Source organism: Caenorhabditis elegans, chromosome I (assembly GCF_000002985.6).
Source record: "Caenorhabditis elegans chromosome I".
NCBI lineage: Eukaryota > Metazoa > Nematoda > Chromadorea > Rhabditida > Rhabditidae > Caenorhabditis > Caenorhabditis elegans.
In genome coordinates this window covers 8,004,058-8,029,096 of record NC_003279.8, presented here as the reverse complement: position 1 = coordinate 8,029,096, position 25,039 = coordinate 8,004,058, and the positions used below count along the sequence as shown (strand labels likewise).

Genomic DNA, 25,039 nt, shown 5'->3' with positions numbered 1-25,039 from the left:
GAGTCAGACACACTTAACGAATTAGAAGTATTCTAAATTCGAATAAATATATGAAATTTTACAGTTTTGAAATATACAAATCTATGAGCGTAGTAACGAAGAGAATTTGCTGTTATGCGCGGCCGTGTAGAACGAGAGAGGGTCAGAAGAGCCAAGATGAAGCAGAGAGCAGAGACGACACCGGCGACCCGAGAGCAGCAATTCGTCGGCGATATGCCTGGCTGAGCCAACGAGTCTCCGGCTGCCAATCTCGCAACACTAAGAGCTCCGCCTTTCTTCTGCTCCAACGTCCTGCAACATCAACTTCTTCGTCCTTTTCTTCCGTTTTCCACACAAAAGCTGCGCTTAGATACTCATTGTCAATCGGTGAACCAATTCTTTCCATTGAAAGGATGCCATAACGAAGCTGATTGTTGTCAATTTAGTTATCCTCCCACTCCTCCTATCAGAACTGAAAAAGCTGAGAGCAACGAGGTAGGCACGAATTGGCCCACGTCACAAACTAGTCGGATTTGTGATGCGATGCCGACGGATTTGGTTGTTTTTTGATATGAAGATTGTTAGAGAAATGTATTTTTTCTGACTATGAGAAGTAAATGGCAGTACTAAGATCATATATGGATTCGCATGGGAATTATTTAATAGCAGATTGCTTCTTTTTTTCACAATGATTTTCCGTGAGACCGGTCCTGGCTAGTGAAAAACAACGAACATTGTAACGGCAAGTGGAATACAGAGACGAGAGTATCAATTATGTACTAATCAGTTCAAAACAATACATTAAAATAGATTTTAATATTTTTGTTAAACTTAACAGCTCAAAAGGATTCAGCGAAGATATATTTTTGCTTGCCAAGTCAGTAATTTTCAAAGGTGCGTCAGAACTCGATGTTAGAGTAGAAAATACTATCAATCATAGAAAAACGATAGAAAATCAACTAAAGATATATAAAATATGTCAATAAACTCGCATATTCTAATCTTATTGAACAAAATAAATAAATTCTCATTTAGAGAACAAAAAAAAAAAAGTGTTCACTCCTCGTAAATCTCCCCCAGCCTCAAAGAGAAATCGTGGCGAGACCTCACCACAGCCATTCTTCATGCGCCTTGAAAGTTTTCTCTCATTTTTTGCATTTCGCAACCCATTTTGTCTTTTAAAATAACTGAAACGGCAAATAATCTTCAAAACTTAGTGAATAAAATGTATTTTTAAATTGTATGTATATTACGAGATTCAAAATGCCTACCTTTCTTCATGAAAATCGTTTCGCATCTTCATTTAAATGATTTTTCAATTCCAGGTTTTGTACTTCAAGCAAAACAAACAAACTATGGCTGACGATTTGGTAAAGTTAATTTATCTCGTCTTCAAATTGAATTTATATTTCTCCAGGGTCTCGATCTCGGAAAAAAGAAGAAGTCTAAGAAGGTGATCAAAATCGATGGCGATGATGCTCCTGTTGAGACCGGCGTAGAAGCTGTAGAAGATGGCTTGGGTGAGCTGATGAAGATGTGTATCTGATTGTTAATTAATCAAAATTACAGGCGAGCTAAACCTTGGAGCTAAAAAGAAGAAGAAAACTCCAAAGACAGCCGGCGAAGAAGTAGTTGAAGAGAAAGTTCCAACTCTCGGTAATATATTTTATTACAAAGTTATAAAACTATAATTTTGCACAATACTCTTTCAAAATAAATAATTATGAATTCAGAAATCGGAATTGGAGCTCAAAACTTGATCGATGCAAAAGGGGCATGGCCAGATTACACATACGAAGAAGCTCTCACTCTTGTCTATCAGGTTATGAAAGACAAAAATCCAGACTTTGCTGGAGACAAGAAGAAGTTCGCCATCAAGCTCCCAGAAGTTGCAAGAGCTGGATCAAAGAAGACTGCTTTCTCCAACTTCCTCGAAATTTGCCGGCTTATGAAAAGACAAGACAAACACGTGCTCCAATTTTTGCTCGCGGAATTGGGAACGACTGGATCCATCGACGGAAGTAACTGTTTGATTGTGAAAGGAAGATGGCAACAGAAACAATTTGAAAGTGTCCTCCGGAAATATATCAGTAAAAAATAGAAATTTCCCAAAAATTGTATATTTTCTGTATTTCAGAGGAGTACGTAATGTGCCATACTTGCAAGTCGCCAGAAACACAGCTCACCAAGGATACTCGTCTCTTCTTCCTCCAATGTACTAACTGTGGTTCCAGATGCTCTGTTACAGCAATCAAGAGTGGATTCAAGGCTGTCGTAGGAAAGCGTGCCGCAATTCGCCGAGCCGAAGAAGCTACAGCTGGAAAGTAATATTTTCTAAACTTTACTCGGTTGTTATCCGGCTTTTTATGGGTTGGTACTTCTTTCCATTTTTCCGAAATTCTTGTTTTGCTTTCTCTTTTCCTTGTTTTCCCCGTATTTATTTTTATCCAGTTTCATTTCCTTTCTCATTCGATTCGTGTTTTGAGAATAAATTCGGCATAGTAAGTGTTTCAAATTTATTGAATGATTTGTTCTCACCTTTTTAGGTATTTTCCATGTTCAAGTTTAGTCAAAGGATCCCCAATATTTCAGCACCATATGACTAACCTTATGAGTGCATTGTCAAAACTTTCACAGGCTTTGGATTCCAAAAATATTGGAGAAGTTCTTCTCGCTCTTCAGAATTTCGATGAAGAATTCAGCGCTGAAAAATGTGAAGATGTCTTCGTTAGATGCTTACAAGAAATTATTTCATGGGACTTGACGGTTTCTCTAGAAATATCTGAAACGGTAGTTCGACAAATGATGAATCGATTGGAAAATCAAGCGGTGTTGGAAGAAATGTGTAACTATATAATCAAACAACAATCATCTGTCACTGTGGAAATTGCAGTGGAGATAATGATAGAGTAGGTTTTATTTTATTCAGCTTTTGTTCACTTTTTTTACTATTACAGGCACGGCTGGATTTTAAGAACAGATGATTGTAGAGAAGTCTGGAAACAAATCGAGTCTGCGAAAAATACTGAAAAAATCGAAATTCTCGCAAGAAGAATGACTGCAAATTGTAGAATTCTGAGGTTATCTGGAGCTCCGAAAAGATTTCTTGAAAAATTACTCAAGGATGTTATAATATCGCTCAATGCAAATAAGGTCAACATTCCCATGAAATTTCTAAATGAGCTCGCTATTGTTTCTCCCTTTCATCCTATCCTCGGTAAGAGCAGTTGTAGAATTAAATTTCAATTGAAAAATGCGTATTTCAGTGATCGAAGATTTCAAGAAGGACTCCGAATATTTTTATATTCCACACGTTGTTTCAGAAGAGACCCGATTCCATTTGGAAGTGAAAGAGTTCACAAATTTCTTTCAAATTGAATCAACTTATCACAAAGAACAAGCATGTCAGATGCTTCAAGTGTTTAATCAGATTTACAAACGAATGGAGCTTATCCCTCAATTGGAAGCTCCCGAAATTGATAAAATTGTAGAATTTTGGCTTGCTGCTCTTCGAATATTCAATGGATATGGAATTGGGATGAACGACATAACAGAATCAGCCAAGCTTTTAGAGAAAACAGCTTCTAGATATTCTCTCAAAAGCAGACCTCTGTTTCTGAAGCATTTTCTTAAAAAAATTTCCGAAAAGGTTTGATTTCTGTTGGTGTATTTTTAAAGATTAAAAATTTCTCATTCAGAAAGATACAAATATTGGTTTGGAACCGCAAGTTGTTGCAACCATCATCACAACTTACCAGCGAAATGCATTCGGCCTCAGGTCACCTGAATTTTATGAAGAACTTGGTGAATTTTGGGCACTGTGTTTGAAGATTAAATACGATGACGTTTATTTTGCAACTGTCTACTTCTCTGCTGTGTTCGCACTAGCTCAGGCACAAGCAGTTTTCAAAATTAAAAAAGAGCTCTGTCGTGAAGTTTACCATAAGATTCTTCAACCGATGCACGAGCAGCTTGTCGACTTTGTCAAGCTGAAACAAGTTGAATCCAATAAAGCTACGAGTGAGGAAGAAGTAATGCGCCTGGAGCACCAAAATATCGGCGCAAGCTACTTTTCCATTTTGACATGCACCTACAAAAATGCTGAGGATCGGATTTTGGAGTTTATGAAAGAAAATTAGCCGACGAGTATTTTTGAAACATACTTTCCTTATTTTTTCAATTGGTCTTTCATTTGAATATCTATTTTCTTTGATAAATTAATAAAAAAACTTCTCTTCGCTCTTTTTTTTTATTCCAAAAAGCTGTAATTAAGTTATTTTCAGGAAAGAAAAATTATCTTTAAACTGTTTTTGAGCTTTCTTTTATTCTACGATAAGGTTGCAGACATCGTTATAAAAGTGGATACGCAGGTCTCACAAGAAGTGCGCCAGCACCAGGCGGGCACATTTCTCGATGCTGGCGCGTTTCTAGATGACCGTGCTGTACAAGATTTTCTTTTTCTTTAATTTTTCAGTTGTTTTTTGTTAATTTATTCAATTTCCGGGTTCATTCACGTCAGAATAATTTTACTGGATAGATTTCCAATTCGGATAAATTGAACCTTCAATTTTTAAGCAATTCCGTTGCTGGAGTTGATTTAAATTAGGAAATTGATGAATAAAATTTATGCAATGTTCACACGTTCAATTCTTTTTTAAAACAAATTTAGTGAAATAAATTAAACGAATTTTATAGGTAATCGACGTGGTACGTAATGCAGCGTGCCGTGGTTCAAGGATCTAAAGTAAGTTTTATGTCCTTTCTATTCAAAAACTCCAATTATTATTAGAAGACAATAATTTATGTTGAAATAAACAGTGAATTAATTATCGTATTTTTCAGCGTGGATTGGCGGCCCTTGCCGGAGTCACAGCCGCTTCAGGCATGGGACTCGTTTACGCTTTGGAGAACTCGGTCAGCGCTAGCGGAGACAACGTTCACCCGTACGCTTTACCATGGGCTCACAGCGGACCGTTCTCTTCATTCGACATTGCTTCGTAGGTTCAATTGAGTTTGGATAATGATAAATCGTTCATGTTTCAGTGTACGACGTGGATACGAAGTATACAAGCAAGTGTGCGCAGCTTGCCACTCGATGAAATTCTTGCATTACCGTCATTTCGTTGACACAATCATGACTGAGGTAATTTGAATAAAATAATAACTTCATGCTAATCACGACTTTTTTTTAAAGGAAGAAGCTAAAGCCGAGGCCGCTGACGCTCTTATTAATGATGTTGACGATAAGGGAGCATCCATTCAGCGCCCAGGAATGCTGACCGATAAGTTGCCAAACCCATATCCAAACAAGAAGGCCGCAGCGGCTGCCAACAACGGAGCTGCTCCACCAGATTTGTCATTGATGGCTCTTGCTAGACACGGAGGAGATGATTACGTTTTCTCTCTTCTTACTGGATATCTTGAGGCTCCAGCTGGAGTGAAGGTATTTCGTGCACACAATTGAAAGGAATTAGTGAAACATTTTTCAGGTTGATGACGGAAAAGCTTACAATCCATACTTCCCAGGAGGTATCATCTCTATGCCACAACAATTGTTCGACGAAGGAATTGAGTACAAGGACGGAACACCAGCAACAATGTCTCAACAAGCTAAGGATGTTTCTGCATTCATGCACTGGGCCGCAGAGCCATTCCATGACACCAGAAAGAAGTGGGCTCTTAAGGTAATTCATTTTAGAAAATATTATATACAAGTGAATAAACTTTAATAATTTAGATCGCTGCTCTGATTCCATTTGTGGCTGTTGTGCTGATCTACGGAAAGAGACATATCTGGTCATTCACGAAGTCGCAGAAATTCTTGTTCAAGACGGTCAAGGGAAGAGAGCCACCAAAGGCTCAGTAATCACCAGCTTTCCGCTATTTTTTCATTATCCTCTTCATTCGTCCGCAATTTCCATCAGCGATCATTTGCTCGCAATTTCATAAAATATTGTGAGATTAATCGTTTGTAAATTTAATGAAATTGCGAGTATTTGTAACCCTCCTCTCCTAGTTCATTTTTTCACAGCCTCCATCCCCTCAAAAAAAAAGAACGCGCTCTCCCTCGATCCGACCGTCGTAGTCACCAAAATTTTCAAATTGGGGACGACGTCGGGAGCCGTTTAGAAAAATTTAGTTGTCGCCGTTGTTTGTTAATTGTGAAAATAAAATGGAGAGTTTAGTATGAGTATTTTTCCATTTTCTGAGAGTTTTTGCTGTATTCGAAATAGTCAGACTCCTTTTTAAACTAAAAAGCTCACGAACTTTTTCGATGCATCATTACTTTCTCGAATATTTTTTTTATATAGGAAATCTCTTATCCGTTTTTTTTTCTCTGTAACCACGTTTTTATACCTTCTTTTCTTTTCCAATAAACCAAATAATGGTAAAACGTCGACATTTATTTTTAGTGTGGAGACGAATAAAGTTTTAAATTATAAATCGCATATGGAGATCATGTTTGTAGAATTTGGTTGAAAAATGTTCATTACCGACATAGTTCTATTTTATGAAAAGGCACACTGAGAAAGAGAAACCGGTAATGTCAAAATAGAGACAATCTCAAATTTGGCTATGGGAGTTCTAGTATCACAAGAAGAAACGGAAAATCAAAATTCTAGTAAAAATGCAAATTATTTTAAATTGTTTTCTGCTGTTGCCGTCTGAGCAATTCGGTTATTCTTCGACGCCAAAGATCATGTTTCGATAGATATGCTGTAACATGTCCATATCCTTCCATCATTTCAACAGTTACATTAGGCCATAATTGTTGATATGTTGGTGTCCCTTGATTTCGCAGTACATATTGATCCTGATCAGCCAAGAATACATGGCATAGTGATGTGTCTATTGGTGTTGGATAGAATTCAAGACTTGTGAAGTCATCCATCAAAATTCTCATCATATTCTTGGCTTCTGAATCACCGTTTCTCGCAGTCATCTCTCGCATTTTATCCAGCCAATTTTGATTCGGAATTCTTCGGATTTTATCAACATAGTGAGGATCTTCGAGCTGTTTCTGCAGTAAAGAATAATTAACAGCTGGAGAAATAGCTCCTTCCGTATATGATGGTGATGCTGTCGTCCATGCAAGAATAGGAACTATTGATATTGGACGTTGCGAATTTGATCCAGCAAGTTGAGCCATAAATCCACCCATCGAGACACCAGAAATTGCAAATGGACCATATCCAAGTGTCTCAGACCAATTGAAAAGATGATTACATTCTGCAATTAAAGCGGCACCCATCACAAAAAGATCCGTCACATTTTCAAGAGAAGAACGGAATTGATTCGGTGGTTTTCGATCTCCATAAAATGGATTTTGAATTAAAATAGATCCCACACCATCCTTAAGCATGTCATCAACAAGAAGATAGTGACGTCTGAAATAATAGTGATCTATGATACCAGTTTTGATTTTTTTGCATTTTTTCGAAATTTTTGTGGTCTCTGATAAGAATCATTATTCGATTTATGCATCTATGTAAGATGCGATACTTTTTATCTCAGTTTTTGAGTTTTTTTCTCTTTTTAGATTAAATATGTATTATTCAGACGCAAACTTTTTCGATCTTTGTGACAAAAATACGGTATCCGGTCTCGACACGATGAATTTTGTTAAATGCAAAAAGGTGTGCGCCTTTAAAGGAAACTGTAAGTTAAAAACTCTGCAGCGAGTTTTAAAGTACAAAAAAATTTGTCGTGCCGAGACCAGGTACCGTATTTTTTAAAATAAATTTTCAATTTTCTTACCTAAAATAAGAGTGATCTCCGGTGCCTGCCAAATGTATGCATACGGGGCCTGGTTTCTGAGGAAGATATGCTCTGAAATGTGCTCGACCGACGTTTCCTGGCATATGATTGGGAAAGAGAGTGGCATGAGGACTTGCGAAAAATCCCTCGTATGAAGTTACGCCATTTTTTGAATATTTCTGAGAATTATTTATTATTGAAAAATGTTTTTGAGAAATTAAAATTTACCTTCACAATGTCGATTTTGGGATTAAGTTCTTTCACATAATCCATCACAAGCCTCTTTGACATGACATCTCTGCGATATTTTGCCATTCTAAAATAATAATAACAATAATTAATTATCTATTAGTTTCTCAATTTCTCAATTAAAACAAAACGTACTGTTTAATTACATCCGGATGTCCCCAACTTTTTGTGAATAATTGACTGAGCACAAGAGCCGATCGAAATTTCAGATCCACGTGTTTCGCCCACGACGGCAAGTTCGGAATGAAAGAAGCCATTATTGTATTGGCAAGTCAGTCACCAAATCGACTCAAATTGTTGCAGCAAATTGTGAGAAAATGAGAATCTACAAAAAGAAAGATTTATTTCGGTTTCAGGGATTGGAAAATGTAATCGTAAAAGTTTCAAATTTCGAGGAAAATCTACCAAAAACATTGCCAGTTAAGCAGTTTGTCATTGAAACAGCTAAAGGAAAATTGACGACTATTGTGGAAGAAATGAAAAGAAAAGAGGTATAGTTATTTTTTCAGTAACTTGAGAATATAGTTATTAGTTGAAAAACAAATCGGAATTCAACAAAAAAAATACGGCAACATTTCTCGACGCGACCTAAAACTTTTTGCGCAAAATTTCAGAGTGCTGCAGCATATCGAGACCTGCTACCATATTTTTAAAATCTAAAATTGAAATTATAAAAACTGAGATATTATATTAATATATGAATTATTAAGGAGCCGTACTCTGTTATTATTGCGTGTGATACAGTAATCGAATTCAATGGAGAAATTATTGGAAAACCAACAGATGCCAATGACGCTAAAGAAACTTTGAAAAGGTAATTAAATTTTCAACATCATAATTGTATAAATTAATTTCAGACTTCGTAACAATACTCATAATGTATATACTGGAATGGCTCTACACTATCATGAAACTGATCAATATGAAGAGATCATCGAGAAAACAATTGTTCATTTTGGAGATATTCCTGATAGAGTTATCGACGAATATGTAAAAAGCGGAGAGCCATTGTTAGTTTTTTTTAGCAAAAAAAAGTTATGGAAATATTTATTGATTGAAAGTTATCAAAATTTTTGGAATTGAATTTCTTATCTAAAGTCATAAAAATGAAAGAAAAATTGGCGGTCAAGAAATTTTGAACATTTTATGAGTATTTGAAAGAGCTGCAAAACTTGAGGGATTTTTAAAATTTTCATCACGTTTTTCATCATTTTCATCACGACATTTGAAAACTCCAATAAAAAAACACGAATAACTGACCTAGTAAATCGAAATTTCAGGAAAAAAGCAGGTTCATATGGAATCGGTGACTTTGGCGCTGTCTTCGTTCGTGGAATCGAAGGATGTATGCCGAATGTGGTTGGTTTGCCACTTCACCGTCTTCACCAAGCTCTTATCGCTAAAAATATTCTCTAAAATGCTTTCACTTCCATATTTTATTTTCTCACATTACATCAGGTTTTCACGTTGATGCTTCAATCGATATTATGATTCGGAGCTTTCAAACCTTCTCCAAAATAAATATGTAAAACGAATTACTTAATTTTATTAATCTTTCAAAAAGTCGATTGGCAAGTCAATCATGCTCATCGCAAAACATGGAAGAATTTCTGGAAATGGTTCAAGAGTTCAGGGAGTCACTGGAGACAATGAAAAGATTACATGGGGATAGGTGGATGAATAAAGATATGTGTATCTAACAAAATGATTATAAAAAATTAGAAATTTACATGAGACTAGATATAATAACATAAAATGAAATGCACGAATCACAATATTTTTCAAAATTGGTAGAGGATTGACTAGAAATGCGAAATATCTAACAAATGACAATCACTACAGGTTCAATGAACATTTCAGCAACTGTACTCATAGAGAAGGCAATGCCACAAGTGTCAGGTGACGGAAAATTTGTAAAATAGTGAGAATAATGAGAGAGTACAGACTAGAAAGCATCTAGGACGAAAGAATCACAACGCAAACAGTGAGAGAAACAGGAACAGAAAGGAAGAAAAATTAAAAGAAACAAAGAAAAAGGTCTAGGAGGAGTCTGAGCCACGAGTTTCTCGGATTGTTCCAGAATTTGGTTCTCGATAGTTCATCATTCCCAAATTGCTTGGACGGGATGTTGATGATGTCATCTCTGCTTCTTGTTCTTCCGGAAGACACTCGAATTGGGTAACTCGCGAACTGGAAAATGACATAAATTGTTGAAAATGAAAGTATATTTTCAGAAACGAAAATGTTCACAATGCGATCAAAATTAGAAGTATCATATTTTTTTAGAAAATAATTATTATTAATAATTTCATAAATATAATATTTGAATAGACGTTCTAAATAGTATAAAATAAGGAATTTACAATTATTTGCAAACTTAAAAACTAAAAAATAAAATTTTAGAGAAATGTCGTCAAATGTGGTGTTTCTTGTGCACTTTGAAACCGTACCCCAAATTGGAGGAGTTTCAAATATTAGGGTTCTTGAACTCACTTTTTCGAGTTTCCAGAAGCATCCTTGTCCCCAGATTGTCTTTTGATTCCGCGTCGTTTCATGAGAGGAGCAGCAGCAACATCGAGAAGATGGAATCCATCACGATTAGCGTGGAGGAATGCGCGCAGTGTCTCATTGAATGTTTCATCTGAAAAGTCAAAAGATTAGGTTATTCAATTTTCAATAACATCAGTTTAACTACCTGCTGATGATGGCAGAATACTAGGAGTTTGAAGTGGTGTATCCATTGAAGCCGAAGACTTGAGCCACATATGAGCTGTAAGCTCTTGCATTGAAAGACGTTTCTTTGGATCCACAGTAAGAAGACCGGTTATTAAATTCTTAGCATCTGCTGACACGTTTGTCCATGCGTCTCCTGTGAATGAGAATTCTGCTCTACAAATTCTCTGCATTATTTCAGTTGCCGATTCTTGACGAGAACGTGCATGGAATGGAACTTGACCCGATAGCATTGTGAACTGAAAAATTTATTCGTAGAAAATGTGCCACACAATTTAAAATATTTCTTATGAATTTCTAATAACCAGGGTTCTCAATGCGTCCAAAAAATTTTTCACGATGTGGTACTGTAGTTGCATGCTTCCATTTCGTGATTTTTATCGATTATCAATCGTTTCTTAAATTTGAGGGGTCTTTTTGTTTTTTCTCAAAATTTTTACTTCGATTTTTGAAACATTAAATTATTACAAAATTATACAACTAACCAGTACAACTCCAAGTGACCATAAATCACATTGTTCGTTGTATTCTGGTTGAGAATCTCCAACATCTAAAACTTCTGGAGCAGCATACTGTAGTGTGAAGCAGGGGGTCCTGTAATTATGATTGAAGAATTTCATAGTGAGAGTTAGGCAAATATATAGAAGCTATTAGTGAAAACAAACGTTATTCAAAGATGAATTGGGCATTCTCTAACTCTCAAGTTTACAGAAAATTTGAGAAACTTAATGTGAGTGTTTGTGAATTGTTAGTAAACAGCTTTGTCTTGAAAATCAAGTGAGAGTCAGAGAATGAGTGTGTTTCTTCAAAAATCTCTGAAATCAAGAAAGAAACCCTTAGTAGAGATAAGTGAAAAGAAAGGTTTAAAAGGATAGAAAAAGAAGATAATCTGTAACAAGAATGCACGAAACATCACACACCACCGTCTTCCTCTCTACCAAAAGTAACTTTTTTCGAACATTTGTTCTTTTAAATTTTCAGCTTGAGACACATGCTCCCAGTTAAGAAAAAAAAACAAAAATATGCCCAATAATGAGTGAAAAAAGACAAAACACAATAACTTTTGACTAGACTAAATGTTACTCCGAGTGGAGTGAATGATTGTGTGCGATGAGACCGTACATCTTGCGCAGAACTTGAACAGACTTCAGTTGTTGTTCCATTGAATTTGGAAGTAGACGTGCAAATCCAAAATCGACTAGACGAAGGCGGGCACTTGAATCGATACTTTCAAATAGAATATTCTGGAATAAGAATAACTGTGCCCGTTTTTTTAAAAATTGCGTCATAATTTTCTAACTACTCGAGTATACTCCACCTTTAATTATTAATTTGTTTCACTTTTTGGAAGTATTTTATTCTTATGTTTTGTATTATTTTGCAGCCACTTAACATAATCTGATCATTGAAACTCACCTCTGGTTTCAAATCTCGATGAACAATTCTTTTATCATGAAGATATTTCACAGCTGATACCAACTGCCGCATGATGTCTGCTGCTTCACTCTAAAAATTTAATTTTCAGAGTAACTCCGAATTAAAGAAATGCTTAAAAGAATTCTAACCTCTGTAAATCGTTCCAATTTTCGAATTCTCTCGAGCAGCTCATTTCCAGTCAGAATCTCCATGACGAGATAAAAATGAAGAGGATCCGAATGTACATCATGAAGTTGAACAATATTCGGATGTCCTTGAACCATTTCAAGAATTCGTGCTTCACGTTGAGCCTGACTTGCGAACTTTTGTGATACGATTTTGACTGCAAACTGGGCTCCGTCAACTACGCGTTCGCATCGTCTGAATTTGTATATTTTATCTTTAAAACTATGTAAAAATAACGTTTTGTTGAACTTTTTCGAGATTTTCGAATCTAGAAAATAGTTCCAGCACATGAAATGTTGATGAAAATATAAAAATTTACCTGACCACCGAAAAAGCTCCTTTTCCTAAAAGACCAGCGTCCGACTTGTCTAGTTTGTACTTGGCAAAAAATGAAGAACTCGCGAGAAGTGCATTGACATCTTCAGCCATTAGTTCTTCACCGATAACATTGTCATTGGCAAATATAACAGATGGGGAGACATATGAGTATCCCTGTAATCACATAATTTCTTCTGGAAATTTATTTTTGTCAAACATATTTCGGAATTCGGCTCAAAATCCGGCAATCGGTGCCTGCCAAGTTAAGAAAAAACTCACTCTAAACAGAGTATTAGCATTTAATGGTGACTCTGCAGGAGAATATAATGGTGGCTGAGAAGTGAATTCAGCTGAGAAGAACTGTGTATCCAAATCATGTCCAATTCTTGGAACAATCACTGGCTTCAATGTACGCTTAACAGCTGCATCCCAGTCAATACTTGACATAAATTTATGATTTTTAATTTCATCAACTCCATTGTATCCGAGACGTTTTTCAAGTTTCTTTTCCAACAATTGGCCGATGAAATCGCGAGCATCAACATCCATAGTTTTTGGGAAAGGGACCTTCTTTGTCATAATTCGTCTAAAACTCGAAGAAATTATAAAGAAAATGAGGAAATGATTTACTTGGCAATATCTTTACTAGAGTTTTGTGCTCCATCTACAGTAAATGGTGAGCATCCAGTGAGCAATTCAAATGAAATTACACCCAAAGACCACCAATCGACAACATCACTGTATCCTCCTTCAGGGCGATTGATTACTTCTGGCGACCTGGAATCATTAAACTTGAGAATTTATTTCTTATCTATTCAGAAATTACTTTTACACAGCCGTCTGTGCCAATTTTCGTTTGTAAAGAATTATATGAAAATCTCAATGAAAAAATTCAATAGCTCAATAATCAAATATCAATGATCAATAATTTTCAACAAAAAATGATACCTTTTAATATACAACCAAAAAGTAGCAATTACCCAGTTTTTGTTAATCCTAATTTTGGAACTACATCAAAAACTACGAATTGTATATTCTAATCATGTTTAAATTATTGACATGCAAATAATTCTGAGGTTTGATAAGTTCTTTTTTTTTTTAATTCCAAATACGTTTGGCAGTGTGCCTAAACTTTGGCTGGAAATTTCAAAACTCACATATATTCAATAGTTCCACAATATGAATTGGCTCTATCCAACTCTCCGGGTAGAAACAATTTACTTAATCCAAAATCTGTCAACTTAACGTGTCCTTCTTCGTCCAATAAAATATTCTCAAGCTTCAAATCTCGATAAATAACTTTTCTTTGATGAAGACTATCAATTGCAACCACAAGTTCAGCAATTACAAATCTAGCAGCTTCTAAATCAAAATGACCTCTCGAGCAAAGATGTGTGAATAATTCTCCTCCTCTCACATATTCCATTACAATGTGCAATTTGGTATCAGTTTGGAAAGCATAGAACAAATTGACAAGAAATGGTGTTCCACGTAGACGTTCAAGTACTTGACGCTCTGCCATTGTGTGCTCCAGGGTTTTTTGTTTTGTGAGCACCTGCAATCAAATTTGTTTTTTTTTCGTTTCATATTAAAATACTAATCTATAAACTTTATTTCACCTCACTTTCCCATCTCTCAAAAATTTTTCAATCCAGTTATTTGTTTCGAAAAGTTCAAAACCATTTCAAGAATATGAATTCCGGCAATTGTCGGTTTTTTCGCTCTTGGCGAGAGATGAAAAAACAAATAATAATACAAAGGTTCAGCACCGTATAAATGAGAAATTATTATTTTTAAATTCATTTCTTTTCCAAAAATAACTCACTCTGGTCTTTCTCAACACTTTCATAGCATATATAGTATTATGATCCTTTCCACCAACTTTTCGCACAAGGAATACTTTTCCATATGCTCCTTTTCCAAGAACTCTGAGGAGAGCAAAGTTCTCCATGGAAACTTTCTCTCCTTCAGGCATCAATATATCTTCCATTTTTTCTATATATGTATGCCTTCTGCCTATTTTTTGTGTTCTTCGGGTTTAATCACCTGAAAAATAAAAATTGCACGAAATGAGGTTTTGCAAATATGCACGTAGGCATAACAAGGTTATAAGTGAAATCGACTGAGCAGAAGAGAATAGAGTGAAAACAAAATATTGAAAAAACAAACTCAATTTTTGCAGATCTAATAATTTACATATTAGTTTTCAAAACTAAATCTAGTAGTTGTTTAATTTTCCAAAAAAAAAGTAATTTTGCATTCTTCTGAAATTCGAACTTAAAGGAGCTTGTCAAAATATTTTCAATCTTTAAAAGATTAATCTAAATAAATCCATGAAAACTTCGAAATTATGACAATATTTTCAAATTTATTCATGTTTAGAGGATGACTCACAAATTGGCTAACTATAAGAGTTCTAATAACTGAGTATCAAGAGAATGATGACAAATAATAGAATTTCACAAGACAAAGTCATTAGGAAGATCTTGAGTTTTAAGTTTTGAGATCTTAGGCTTTAATAAAAGAAATCAGAAGATTATACAAAATTTGGAATGAAGACTGCGAAAAAAAGAGACATGGAAAAACAGAAATTATCACATGAATCTTGCAGAAAAGGAAATGAAAACGAGAAATCCATTACCGCTTGGAAGGTTGAGAACAAGAAGGAGAGGAAGAAAAAGAAGAAGCACAGCACAAAAAAGAGGACAACATAGCAAACAGAATAAAAAACAAAATGAAAAGTCTTCTAGAGAAAGAAAGATTTGTTGACCAACTCTATTCACCTCCGATCATTTTCAGAAATCCCCTTTCCCTTTTCTCTCCATCCAACAATATTCTGAAAACTTGAAGAAGTTGTGAGCTCAGGCTTTCCTGCCAAGAGAGCACAAGTGGTGTGGTGTCATGAGCCATAAGCAAGAAGAAGGAAGATGAAGAAGGAAAGAGAAAGAGACAACGATGCAAAAGTGAAAATATGCCATGTGTTTTGCGTGTGTGCTTCGTTTTTTCTTCCTTTCTTTTGTTGCATTTGCTGCCGTGGCTCCGGTGAGCAAGAGCAGAATCAAATGGAACACAAGAACACAACAAGCAGAAGTTAGAGGAATGAGAAGAGTGAGAAGTAAGAGAAATGGAAGATATAAACAGGAAATATCAAAACAACACTTCTACTGCTTCTAGGTACCTAGATTTGGGGAATTCGTCTAACGAAGAGAAAACTAACCAAGCTAATCAACAAAATATTAACGAGAGGAATGATGGGGCCTGTATAAATTTAGTTTCTAGCGATAAATATTAAGAATAAATATCTTGAAGCTTTTAAAATAACCTAAATTAATCACTTCTGCTTTTAAAGAAACTCAAATCAATTAGAAATAAACATTTTGCAAAAAAACCAGTGATACACTAAACATCAAACGAAATATGAAAGAAAAGTTCACTGGCCAGAAATTAAAACTAGGAATTTCAAATCTTAATACTTGAAACTGAAAAGCTCAAAATGAAAACAAGTTCATTAGTTGTTTTCATCGGAATTTTTTCAGAAAAGTAATACATTTATCTTTTAATGTTTTGTATTTTTCAAAATATTTTCGAATCTATTTTAAAATATTCACCAAAATTAGTTTTATTTTTTAAAAGGGTGTAATGGTTCCGCCCACATCTTGGTTGTTTTGCCGTTTTGCACCCACGATGGAAAAGTGAATAGAAAAAATTCTTCATACTATTTTTTAGAGTTAAAATCAAGTTTGCATTCGACTTGTGTTTTTGCTAGTCAATGAAAATTCTGCATCTGACAGCATAATTTAAAAGTTTTCTAGAGTTCACACACAAATCATATTTAAAAATATTTGATTACTTTCCGAACCCCAGGAGCAAAAGTTATAGGAACATTTATGAAAAACGTTGGACACAGCTTGTCACAATAATTGTTTTTTTTGCTATAACTATAATTATCATCACGAAAAAAGAGTAAAAGACCACAGAGAACACAAAGTTGGTCACAAAAGTAAAATGACCTCAAATGAAAAATGCAGATGGGCGAGAAAGGGTCGAATTTACATTTGCATGTGTATTTGGACTGCCAACTTAAAGTTTATGCATTCTACGTAATCAAGTTTCAGAAATTAATGGGATTATGATTAGAAAATGACATTTGCAATTATAGAGATCAATTTAATATGAATGAATTAACTGAAAGTGCAAAAATTCTGCAAAAACTAGAGTGAAATTAGTAATTCATCTGGAAGGAAAAAAACGATAGTTATTTTGTTGAAATTAGATTTTAGGATGAAAAATAAATTTTTTGTTCAAATGAGAGATGAAGAATTGATCCAAACGTGTTGCTGAAAATAGAACATTTAAAATTTGTCGAACCTGATATTTAGGGTGTGCGGAAAATCTACAAAATTGCTGATTTCTCTGCAATAAGCAAACTTATGAAAGCAAAAGCAATTTGAAAAATTCGAAAACTCTCTGGAAATAATCCTAAATTTTGTTTGAAATAGAGCCCAACTACCGAAACTTGCCAAAACTTTGACCCATTTTTTCAGCAGTGACTAACTTTCAGTCTTTAGATACTTTTAAAAAAATTCAATCAAAACAAGAATTGTGTTCAAATTGACTAAATATTATTCTACATTATATTAATTTTTTATCTAAAACAACCATATCGAAAAGAGAACATTTGCCGTACAACCCTCTTTTTGAAGAGACACTATCAAAGATCAGAGACCATTTTAGATAACACTAATTAAGTTCAAACGGAATTTTACATGGGAAAGAATCACAAATATTTTATAAGAATCAAAAAAAAAAGAACATTTTTAATAATTTTTTGATATAGCCTATGCAATGTGTTGTTTGTGTGTGTGTGGTGTGTGTCGTCGTCGGTTTTTCCCCGCTTCAATGGCATTGAAGAGAGAAACGAAAAGAAAAAGAATAGTGAGAGATTAATGGTTTATAGTAGAGACTCAGACACATTTTTTGGAGAAATGAAATATAAAGATTAGAGAAATGAGTGAAAAAGCAGGATCAGTAATTACGATTGAGCACAAAAAAGGATTTTGAAAAATCAAGTGTTTGGGAAATGTGATTATTATGGCAGAACAAGAACAAAATAATAATAATATTATTCATGAATTATAGACCAAGGTCACAACAAATCATGAATCATACAAGTTCCTACAAGCTTCTGATTTTGGAAAATATATGCCCGCAAACTAGAAAACTACTATTTGAAAATTTGTATCTATCAAAAAAAAAGAAAAAGAAAAATACACAATTAATTTTGAAAAGGGACAAAAATTCCGATTCAAAAATAGCGAACCTATTGCAAAAATTTCTGATTGAATTTAAAAAAAAATTAGCAGTTTGAAGGGAAAAACAAGAAAATAGCTGCATGAATACGTCATGCAACAAATCTCATGAAAATCGGAGCAAATGAAATTAACAAAACCGAGGATGATCTCAATCCTAAGTCAGTTAATACGTTCGTGTTTTTTTTTAGATTCTTGAACCGCATTATTTAATTTTAATTTCACGTTACTGATTTTTATGCAAATAAAATATGAACACAATACAACACAAGGTTCACATGAGTTAAAAGTTCGGGCGCGAGTTGGGCGAGTGAAGAGGCGAGGAGAAGCGCCCCCAGTCTCGGCGTATCAAAACGACTCACAATATCTTTTTAAAAAACAAACAAATTCCTTAATTACATAATGTAAAGTTTTGAGAGTTCAAATTTCCTAGCTCTCCAAAAATCTCCAGAAAAAGTAATTTCAAAAAGTGAATGATTGTAAAAGTACATTTCTGGAACAAAAGGCTTGATGAGAAAGGTGGCCAAACATAGCACATCGTCATCATTTTTCTTCGTCTCATCAACACTTGACGACCAAATGGGCGCCCTTTGGCAACAGGTTTCATCTTTTTTCAACACACCGTTCTTTTTATCTATATTTCTCTCTCCCCCCCCTCTCTCTCTCTCTCTTTCTCGCACATTTTTGTAAATTTAGAAAAGAGAGAGAGAAAATGTCATTTGACAAACACAAAGTTTACCCAGCGCTCTGGTTATATAAAATAGTTGTCTTTTCGTCTAGGCACACTAGAAAATAATCGGAAGAGGGAAAAACGTTTCAATCGTTTGTTTAACACTTCTATACACAGATCACTCAGTGGGAATGACACTAATTTTGGAATTTGAAATTAATTTGAAGATTGACAGTTTTTTATTGAAAATTTAAAAAAAATCATATGGTTTAGAAATTAGAAATTCTGACAAATTCTGACAAATTAATTTGAAAAAAATCCACTAATTTCAAGACCTGTAGAATTGCATTGAACCTGTCCTTGAAAAATATGTGTTCTCGGCCAACTTTTTTGAAAAATTTCTCCTGAACATTGTTCACATAATATCTACATACTTTATAGTCAGTGAAAAATGTACTGAAAAAAGGTTGGAGGTTTACTAAAACATGAATTTCCAAATCAATGCAATACCCACACTCCGAAAAAATGTGTTAGAAAAAAAAATGCAGGGATCGAAAATTCGAAATATTCCTGTCTTTTGCGACGTCGCGCCTATCAGTTGCTGATAAGCGGGTAAAATTGAAAAAAGAGGAGAGAAAATGTACACATGTTTACCAATGCAACAACTTTCGAGGTCAATGAAGGAAATATTAAACCGATCAATGTCATAAAAATAGGAAATAATAGGGAACGCCAAAATTAATCGATCCTAAAATAATGTTAGCAAGGTACACAAATTGACAGAAAAAAAAACAATTCAGAGGAATTTCAGATAACTGACTAGTTCTGAAACGTGCAATCTATTTCCCGAACAGTAAAGAGATTCGAAAGCCCAATTTATTCAGCTATATAAGTGGAGAGTTTTGAAAAGTTGCTCTAATAGTAAGACCGTCCCAAATATCAATATCCAAATCGAATTAAAATTAAAATTTTCATCGAAAAGTTCAAATATTTTTCTATATTGCTGTATAAATTTTTAAAGAAAAGCTTTGACACAACATGGAGAAACATGGAATTCTGTAAAGGTGCCGAAAAAATCTTCCTCACAAATCTGTTTGCTACCATATTCTGAACATGAAAAAAAATATCAAAACAGAATTAGATAGAAAGTAATGTTTTTCATATTTTATCACTTGAATTGGTAGTAAAATCAGTAGTTTCAGCAAAGTTACATAGTATTTTCTGAAATTATTGATTTTTGCTCATATGGAAAGTGAAACAATTTTGCTCGTTTGGAAAAAGTCATTGTAATGTCAACAAGCTTGAAATCTTAGTTCTTCCAGAGAAACTTTAAAATTTATTTAATCTAAAACAGTAATTGAAAAGTAGATTTATTGACATGTTAGCCCGTTTGTATTGAATTGAATAATACCAAGAAAATCATAAAGTGCTCTTTCGTTGTTGCTCCTCTTACGCATTCTCACGAGAAGCTTCGCGAGAAGCAGATTCTCGTGATCCTTCACGAGAAACAGGCTCCCGTGAGCCCTCTCGTGAACCTCTTCTTGCCTGATCCATCGCTGAGCGGAGACGTTTTTTGTACTTTTTACGGAACTTTTGAATCGAGAGCACCGGGCGACGTCTCTGGAAATTTAAGTTTGTTTTTCACACTATTTTGAGTATTTCAACGCAAAAATATCCAGGGTTCGCCCAAAGGCACATGGTGCATCGATTGAAAATACCTTTGGCAGCGTATCTGGATCGTCTTTAATGAAAAACTGACAACTATTCATTATTTGTTTCTCTATATTAGTTCAATTAAAAAATCAATGACATCTTCGTATAAAACACCTGCCGAAATAGTATACACAATGCGGTAAGCCTGAGCACTGTAAACCCTCAAACTCACATCATAGCTGATGCTAAACGTGCTTTCCATTTTGAACGTAATCGACGTCACCACACATGTCTTCTCATTTTCATTGCCGTTTTCTTTCGATGTCTTCAGAGCTTCTTCCTTCCTACGACGCTCCGCTGCTGTTGTCTGCTCCTGAGCGGCAAATCGGTCAATCGCTTCTAAAAGTAGGTTATTTGTAATAAGAAAGTCTAATCACACTCTCTCACCTTTACTCAAAGTCAACAAATTCGACATGGTGTAGTAATTCACCGAGTTCATTCTGAAGAACTTCTCAGATCGATCTTGCAGCGCAGCCATCGTGTCATATGGGTTGAGTTGGTCTCTGCTGAAAACATTTAACAATCCATTTATCCTTTTCCAGTACTTATCCAAAACCTACCTCTCCTCAATAATCCCATCATCCATTTTCCCTGTTGTATAATCCTCGACCAGCCCAATCCATTGCTTTCCATCCTCAATCTTCAGTCCGTCTTCAGCAACCGCCGCTAGTAGCTCAGGATATCTTGTCATGACTCCGTCCTCTGTCATTACTGGCTCTTTTCGATCGGGGACAATCCAGACTGGTTCACCATTCTCCTTGAAGATGTTTCGATCGAGTGGTCGATGTTTTCTGGATCGTCGCTTGATTATTTTCACAGAGTTCGCCACTTGGCATGACTCGGGCATCACTTCGAGGTTCTGAAAAAAATACAAACGACTTTCGCTACAGTAGTTTGGGTATATCAGCAATTCTCTTACTAAACGCTAAAAAGTTTGAATCTTGATGGTACTTTTTTGAATCTTGATGGTACTGTGTATTATACCCCCGCCATTTTAGAACTTAATTAAATTTCTATTAATTTACCACTTAAATTATACGTGATAACCGTTTTTTTCGTTAGGCTTAGGAACGATGTTTTCCTAACGCCTAAAAATACATAGAAAATTCACACGTTTTTATTTTATTAGTGGCGGGGGTATAATACACAAGTACCATCTTGATCTGAATAAGAGCACTAGTAGCTTAGCAGAACGGCACTTATAGTCGTACTATAGGAATATCCGGAAAGCTGATAGAAAACCAACAAACCAGGTAAGTTCTACAGTAGAATCTCTATACAGGTTTCCTGTTCACATGAACTTACATCATCTCTCTTCTTCAAACTAGGGTTCTTCATTGACTTTTGTGATTCCATCATCCGTTTAAAAAACTTTTGCGCCAGGATCATATGGAACTTCTTTTCACTTTTCTCCTTTTCTTCTTCCACATAAACCACTGGTCGTCTGCCATTTTTCATTTCTATATTTTCTGGCACTTTTTTGTCTTCTTCTGTTGAATTTTGTTTTTTGTGAAGGTGGCTAACAAACTTGGTATTTCCATTTGATGGTTCTCCTTCAGTATGGTCTCCGATACTGCTTATTAAGTCGCTTGTCTGAAATTTTTTGATTGATTGTGAGTTTATTGCTTTAAAAAATGGGTAGCAGCCAAAATTGAATGCAGATATCAGTATCAGGGGCATCATTGGTCCTGCTGCATCCACCGATGCTCTACTTTATCAGCTCTCGGTCATCTCAAATTTTATCAAAAATTTTTAAGTGGCAAAATGTTCAGTAAGTTCTTTTCTATAGTTTTGTAGTTGACTATTTATTGATATCTCCAAGCTAAAAAAAGATATAAGCTACTGGAAAGCTAAACTTGGTGCTTCGACTCCCTACTTTTCAGTTTACCTTCATAGTGGACTCAGTCGACGGTGTTATTGAAGCCGACTTTCGTTTTTTCTGATCTCTTTTTTTTTCTTCCTTTTCCGGAGACTTTGTCTTGCTCTTTGGTCGACGCTTCTTGGATTCGACGACTTTCTTTGGTTTCTGTTGAGCAGCAGCACCTGTCGATCGATTCCTTTCACAATTTGATCCGGATTCTTTTGATTTAAGGACCACTGTCTTTTTTTGATGCATTTTGATCAAATTGAATGTGAGGAATAAATGAGAATACTGATAATTAAAGTAATTAGTACAAGGACGTGAAAAAATTTTCAAAAATTTCGTTATTAAAAAAAGTGTGCATATTATAATTTTAAATAGCTCGTGAAGTGGAATTTATTTTCGGAGCACTTCTTCAAATTAAACTTTTTAAATTTAGCACGTTACTTTCAATTTATTGTGTTTTATAAATACCTATTTTTCCGTGAACTGTCTTTTATTCTTAGAATTGTTGATCCCCTTGTAGATCTGTTGGAACTTATCGGGAAAAAAATCAATAGAATATATTTATTCCCGATTATTCTCAAGTTGGTCGTCCCTGTCAGGAATTGATTGTTAAGATGGATGTCAAGCATGTAAGTTTTTAACTTTTTCGACTGTAATTATGGGTTTAAAAACAATCAACCTTTCAGAATTCCCAAAAAGAAATGATCGAACGTAGTCTGAATGCAACGGAAAAAGCGATCGAATCAATTCGTGAAGGTGAACTAGTTCGTCGTCATACTGATTTGGAACTTCGTGATATGCAAATATCAATGAATGAAGATTTCGATCGTATTCGTGGAATGATGCATGAGTTGGATGAACAAATTCACAAGGACCGCTCTGGAAATTCGAAGTGGATGAATCAGAAAATGGAGAAGGCTAAGGCTACTGCTGATCAAGCGGTAAGTCAAGAATTTTCCTGAGAAAGGTTTTTGAACACACAAGCTTCAGCATTTAATCATTCTCATTTTAGTTAGCCTCTACATTGATGGTCAAAGATGTCCAACTATTGGAAAAGAAGGTCAACATCCTAAAAGAATCAGTGGTTCAAGTGAATAAGTCATTTTATAAATATGAGAAGGACGTTGATATGAATGATTTAATGGATCAAGTTATTGATATGGTGCATCGTACGGAAAAGAAGGAACAAGATGCATTGGAGGCCCATGCAACTGATGAACAAGCTGTGAGTTGTGAACGATAGTAGCTCAGCTGGAAGTATAGATATAAAAAGTTATCAACTGACAATATATTCCAAATTTTACAGAAGCCATTTTGTTAGTTGATAACTTTTTGATAGCTCATCAAGATATACCAATTCAAATATCATTTGTCAGATTGGAAAAGCCTTCCGTGGAGCAATTGAGGGCCTCTATGGTCTGAAATCTTCCAATTCAAAGGTCATGGAAGAAGCTAAACTGTTGGCTGGAGAGATGCGTGTTTTTAGAGATGCTGCCTCTAACAAGGTGTGCTCATTAACTTCTTTCTACCTCAATAACCTGAATTATTCCAGAACTTCCACACAATGATCTCGAGAATTGCATCGAATACTGCTACATCTGGAGTTCCCTTGAAATACAGCAGCGGTCCTGAGAGCAGTTTTTCGACTTCTGCATACACTTCGTTTTCTAAATCCGCCAACAACTCTTCTATGTCTGGATCTAATTAATTGCTACTTGCCTTTGTCTTTTTGTATTGTATTGTGAGAAAATCAATAAATATTGATTGATTTTTTTCGTTTTTTTTGCAATTCCAGACAAGCGAAGATTTTGAACAGCTATAAACGTGCGCACCAGGGGTGTGCGGCAAATCTCAAAATTTGCCGAGCTCGGCAAATTCGGCAAATTTGCCGTGCTTAACAGACTCGGAAAAATTTGATATTTCTTGATGTTTTTTGGAGCACCAAAACTACCGAATTCTTAACACACATCTGGTTTCTGAATAAGTTCCGTGTAGTGTGTCTGCTTAAACATGAAAACAACTCAATTTTGTGTCATTTTACTAAATTTTTGGCGAAAAAATCAATAGTTTTAGTCAAAATTGTACTGTCAAATTTTTGACATGTGCGGCAAATTTCGAGATTTGCCGAGCTCGGCAAATTCGGCAAATCTACTTTTTTGAAATTTGCCGTGCTCGGCAAACGGCAAATTCGGCAAATTCGGCAAATTTGCCGCACACCCTGGTGCGCACTGCACTAGACTATTAATTTTCACTGAAAGTTTTGCTACTTCTCGAGCGAAAAATGCGTCTGAGGATATGTCAGCAAATTGTTGGAAAGCGAGCATCATAACTTTTAATCAAATGATTCCATATGCCTCATTTCTAAATATAAGGGTAAAATGGGAAAAAAAAACTTTTTCTTTTGAGGTTCGCATTTACATCTTGTGGCTAAGATCCCAACATTCAGAACATTTTTCTGTTTCATTGTTTCCGTCATCGAACTTTTCACACTTTTTGGTGTTTTTCCTCTTTTCATTATTATCCCTTCAATTCTCATTCTCCGAAGTTTCACCAATTTGTTAATCCGCATTTTTGTCGCCTCTTCGTTCTTCCGCACACTTCCGGACTGCCATCACCTGCGAGAAAGAGAGAGAGAGAGCTTGCTCGCTTCGAGCCATCAAAAAACGGCGTAAGTGATAGGTTGATTTATGCGCATAGAGCCTGTACAAAACGTGGGCAAAAGCTTGAGAACTATCCAATTTCTCATGTGCACTTGTCACTTTCAAGAGGTGCTCTGCAATGGAAAAAGCGCGCATACAAATATTATACAGTTCGAGTGAAAAAGAAGGAAAACATGGATCC

General features: G+C 35.2%; 8 protein-coding genes and 5 non-coding genes across 16 annotated transcripts; 8 read left to right on the top strand and 5 right to left on the bottom strand.

The window, feature by feature from the left end:
- Positions 1 to 100: 100 nt before the first annotated feature.
- On the bottom strand, positions 101 to 280 carry K04G2.15. Its single transcript, NR_050288.1, has one exon. It is a non-coding gene; the product is annotated as an Unclassified non-coding RNA K04G2.15 (non-coding RNA).
- Positions 101 to 280, top strand: K04G2.13. The gene has a single exon (NR_050289.1). It is a non-coding gene; the product is annotated as an Unclassified non-coding RNA K04G2.13 (non-coding RNA).
- A 1,024-nt stretch (positions 281 to 1,304) lies between these two features.
- On the top strand, positions 1,305 to 2,482 carry eif-2beta (Eukaryotic translation initiation factor 2 subunit 2). The gene is made up of 5 exons (NM_059808.7): positions 1,305 to 1,349; positions 1,397 to 1,499; positions 1,549 to 1,635; positions 1,713 to 2,069; positions 2,117 to 2,482. Exons 1-5 carry the CDS (start codon positions 1,335 to 1,337, stop codon positions 2,305 to 2,307), a joined length of 753 nt encoding a protein of 250 aa, NP_492209.1. The 5' UTR covers positions 1,305 to 1,334; the 3' UTR covers positions 2,308 to 2,482.
- An 89-nt stretch (positions 2,483 to 2,571) lies between these two features.
- Positions 2,572 to 4,217, top strand: C54G4.9 (RAP domain-containing protein). Its single transcript, NM_059807.7, has 4 exons — positions 2,572 to 2,888; positions 2,937 to 3,196; positions 3,246 to 3,628; positions 3,678 to 4,217. The coding sequence occupies exons 1-4, from the start codon at positions 2,578 to 2,580 to the stop codon at positions 4,116 to 4,118; spliced, it is 1,395 nt and encodes a 464-aa protein (NP_492208.1). The 5' UTR covers positions 2,572 to 2,577; the 3' UTR covers positions 4,119 to 4,217.
- A 457-nt stretch (positions 4,218 to 4,674) lies between these two features.
- cyc-1 (Cytochrome c domain-containing protein) lies at positions 4,675 to 6,423 on the top strand. The gene is made up of 6 exons (NM_059806.7): positions 4,675 to 4,723; positions 4,822 to 4,976; positions 5,023 to 5,122; positions 5,174 to 5,422; positions 5,469 to 5,663; positions 5,717 to 6,423. The coding sequence occupies exons 1-6, from the start codon at positions 4,694 to 4,696 to the stop codon at positions 5,843 to 5,845; spliced, it is 858 nt and encodes a 285-aa protein (NP_492207.1). The 5' UTR covers positions 4,675 to 4,693; the 3' UTR covers positions 5,846 to 6,423.
- Positions 6,424 to 6,450: 27 nt separating this feature from the next.
- Positions 6,451 to 9,596, bottom strand: C54G4.7 (AB hydrolase-1 domain-containing protein). The gene is made up of 6 exons (NM_059805.7): positions 9,435 to 9,596; positions 9,247 to 9,385; positions 8,122 to 8,311; positions 7,966 to 8,053; positions 7,738 to 7,916; positions 6,451 to 7,367 (listed from the first exon to the last, which is right to left on the bottom strand). The coding sequence occupies exons 3-6, from the start codon at positions 8,241 to 8,243 to the stop codon at positions 6,620 to 6,622; spliced, it is 1,137 nt and encodes a 378-aa protein (NP_492206.1). The 5' UTR covers positions 8,244 to 8,311; positions 9,247 to 9,385; positions 9,435 to 9,596; the 3' UTR covers positions 6,451 to 6,619.
- dod-18 (Nucleotide PPase) lies at positions 8,196 to 9,519 on the top strand. The gene is made up of 5 exons (NM_059804.3): positions 8,196 to 8,295; positions 8,343 to 8,477; positions 8,697 to 8,800; positions 8,844 to 8,996; positions 9,267 to 9,519. Exons 1-5 carry the CDS (start codon positions 8,230 to 8,232, stop codon positions 9,400 to 9,402), a joined length of 594 nt encoding a protein of 197 aa, NP_492205.2. The 5' UTR covers positions 8,196 to 8,229; the 3' UTR covers positions 9,403 to 9,519.
- On the bottom strand, positions 9,516 to 14,691 carry rskn-2 (the record flags this gene model as incomplete). Of its 4 annotated transcripts, none has more annotated exons than NM_001361776.4 (12): positions 9,516 to 10,176; positions 10,480 to 10,627; positions 10,682 to 10,958; positions 11,205 to 11,313; positions 11,866 to 11,963; positions 12,136 to 12,225; positions 12,285 to 12,516; positions 12,641 to 12,813; positions 12,919 to 13,225; positions 13,270 to 13,416; positions 13,797 to 14,194; positions 14,465 to 14,691. In NM_001361776.4, 12 exons carry the CDS (start codon positions 14,627 to 14,629, stop codon positions 10,026 to 10,028), a joined length of 2,295 nt encoding a protein of 764 aa, NP_001348667.1. The 4 variants fall into 4 exon arrangements, with proteins under 4 accessions (NP_001348667.1, NP_001348666.1, NP_001040645.1 ...); NM_001361775.4 differs by having other exon boundaries at positions 9,517 to 10,176; positions 10,679 to 10,958; positions 11,842 to 11,963; positions 14,465 to 14,687; NM_001047180.5 differs by having other exon boundaries at positions 9,520 to 10,176; positions 11,842 to 11,963; positions 14,465 to 14,685.
- Positions 14,692 to 18,730: 4,039 nt separating this feature from the next.
- Positions 18,731 to 18,890, top strand: C54G4.16. The gene has a single exon (NR_101590.1). It is a non-coding gene; the product is annotated as a small nucleolar RNA C54G4.16 (small nucleolar RNA).
- A 1,090-nt stretch (positions 18,891 to 19,980) lies between these two features.
- C54G4.2 (Bromo domain-containing protein) lies at positions 19,981 to 22,462 on the bottom strand. Its single transcript, NM_059802.6, has 6 exons — positions 22,220 to 22,462; positions 21,637 to 21,924; positions 20,892 to 21,190; positions 20,719 to 20,837; positions 20,504 to 20,670; positions 19,981 to 20,238 (listed from the first exon to the last, which is right to left on the bottom strand). The coding sequence occupies exons 1-6, from the start codon at positions 22,445 to 22,447 to the stop codon at positions 20,068 to 20,070; spliced, it is 1,272 nt and encodes a 423-aa protein (NP_492203.1). The 5' UTR covers positions 22,448 to 22,462; the 3' UTR covers positions 19,981 to 20,067.
- Positions 22,463 to 22,648: 186 nt separating this feature from the next.
- On the top strand, positions 22,649 to 23,970 carry C54G4.3 (Methyl-accepting chemotaxis protein). The gene is made up of 5 exons (NM_059801.3): positions 22,649 to 22,827; positions 22,885 to 23,139; positions 23,211 to 23,423; positions 23,575 to 23,703; positions 23,751 to 23,970. The coding sequence occupies exons 1-5, from the start codon at positions 22,813 to 22,815 to the stop codon at positions 23,904 to 23,906; spliced, it is 768 nt and encodes a 255-aa protein (NP_492202.2). The 5' UTR covers positions 22,649 to 22,812; the 3' UTR covers positions 23,907 to 23,970.
- A 939-nt stretch (positions 23,971 to 24,909) lies between these two features.
- Positions 24,910 to 24,964, bottom strand: C54G4.13. The gene has a single exon (NR_050286.1). It is a non-coding gene; the product is annotated as an Unclassified non-coding RNA C54G4.13 (non-coding RNA).
- C54G4.15 lies at positions 24,910 to 24,964 on the top strand. Its single transcript, NR_050287.1, has one exon. It is a non-coding gene; the product is annotated as an Unclassified non-coding RNA C54G4.15 (non-coding RNA).
- Positions 24,965 to 25,039: the final 75 nt, after the last annotated feature.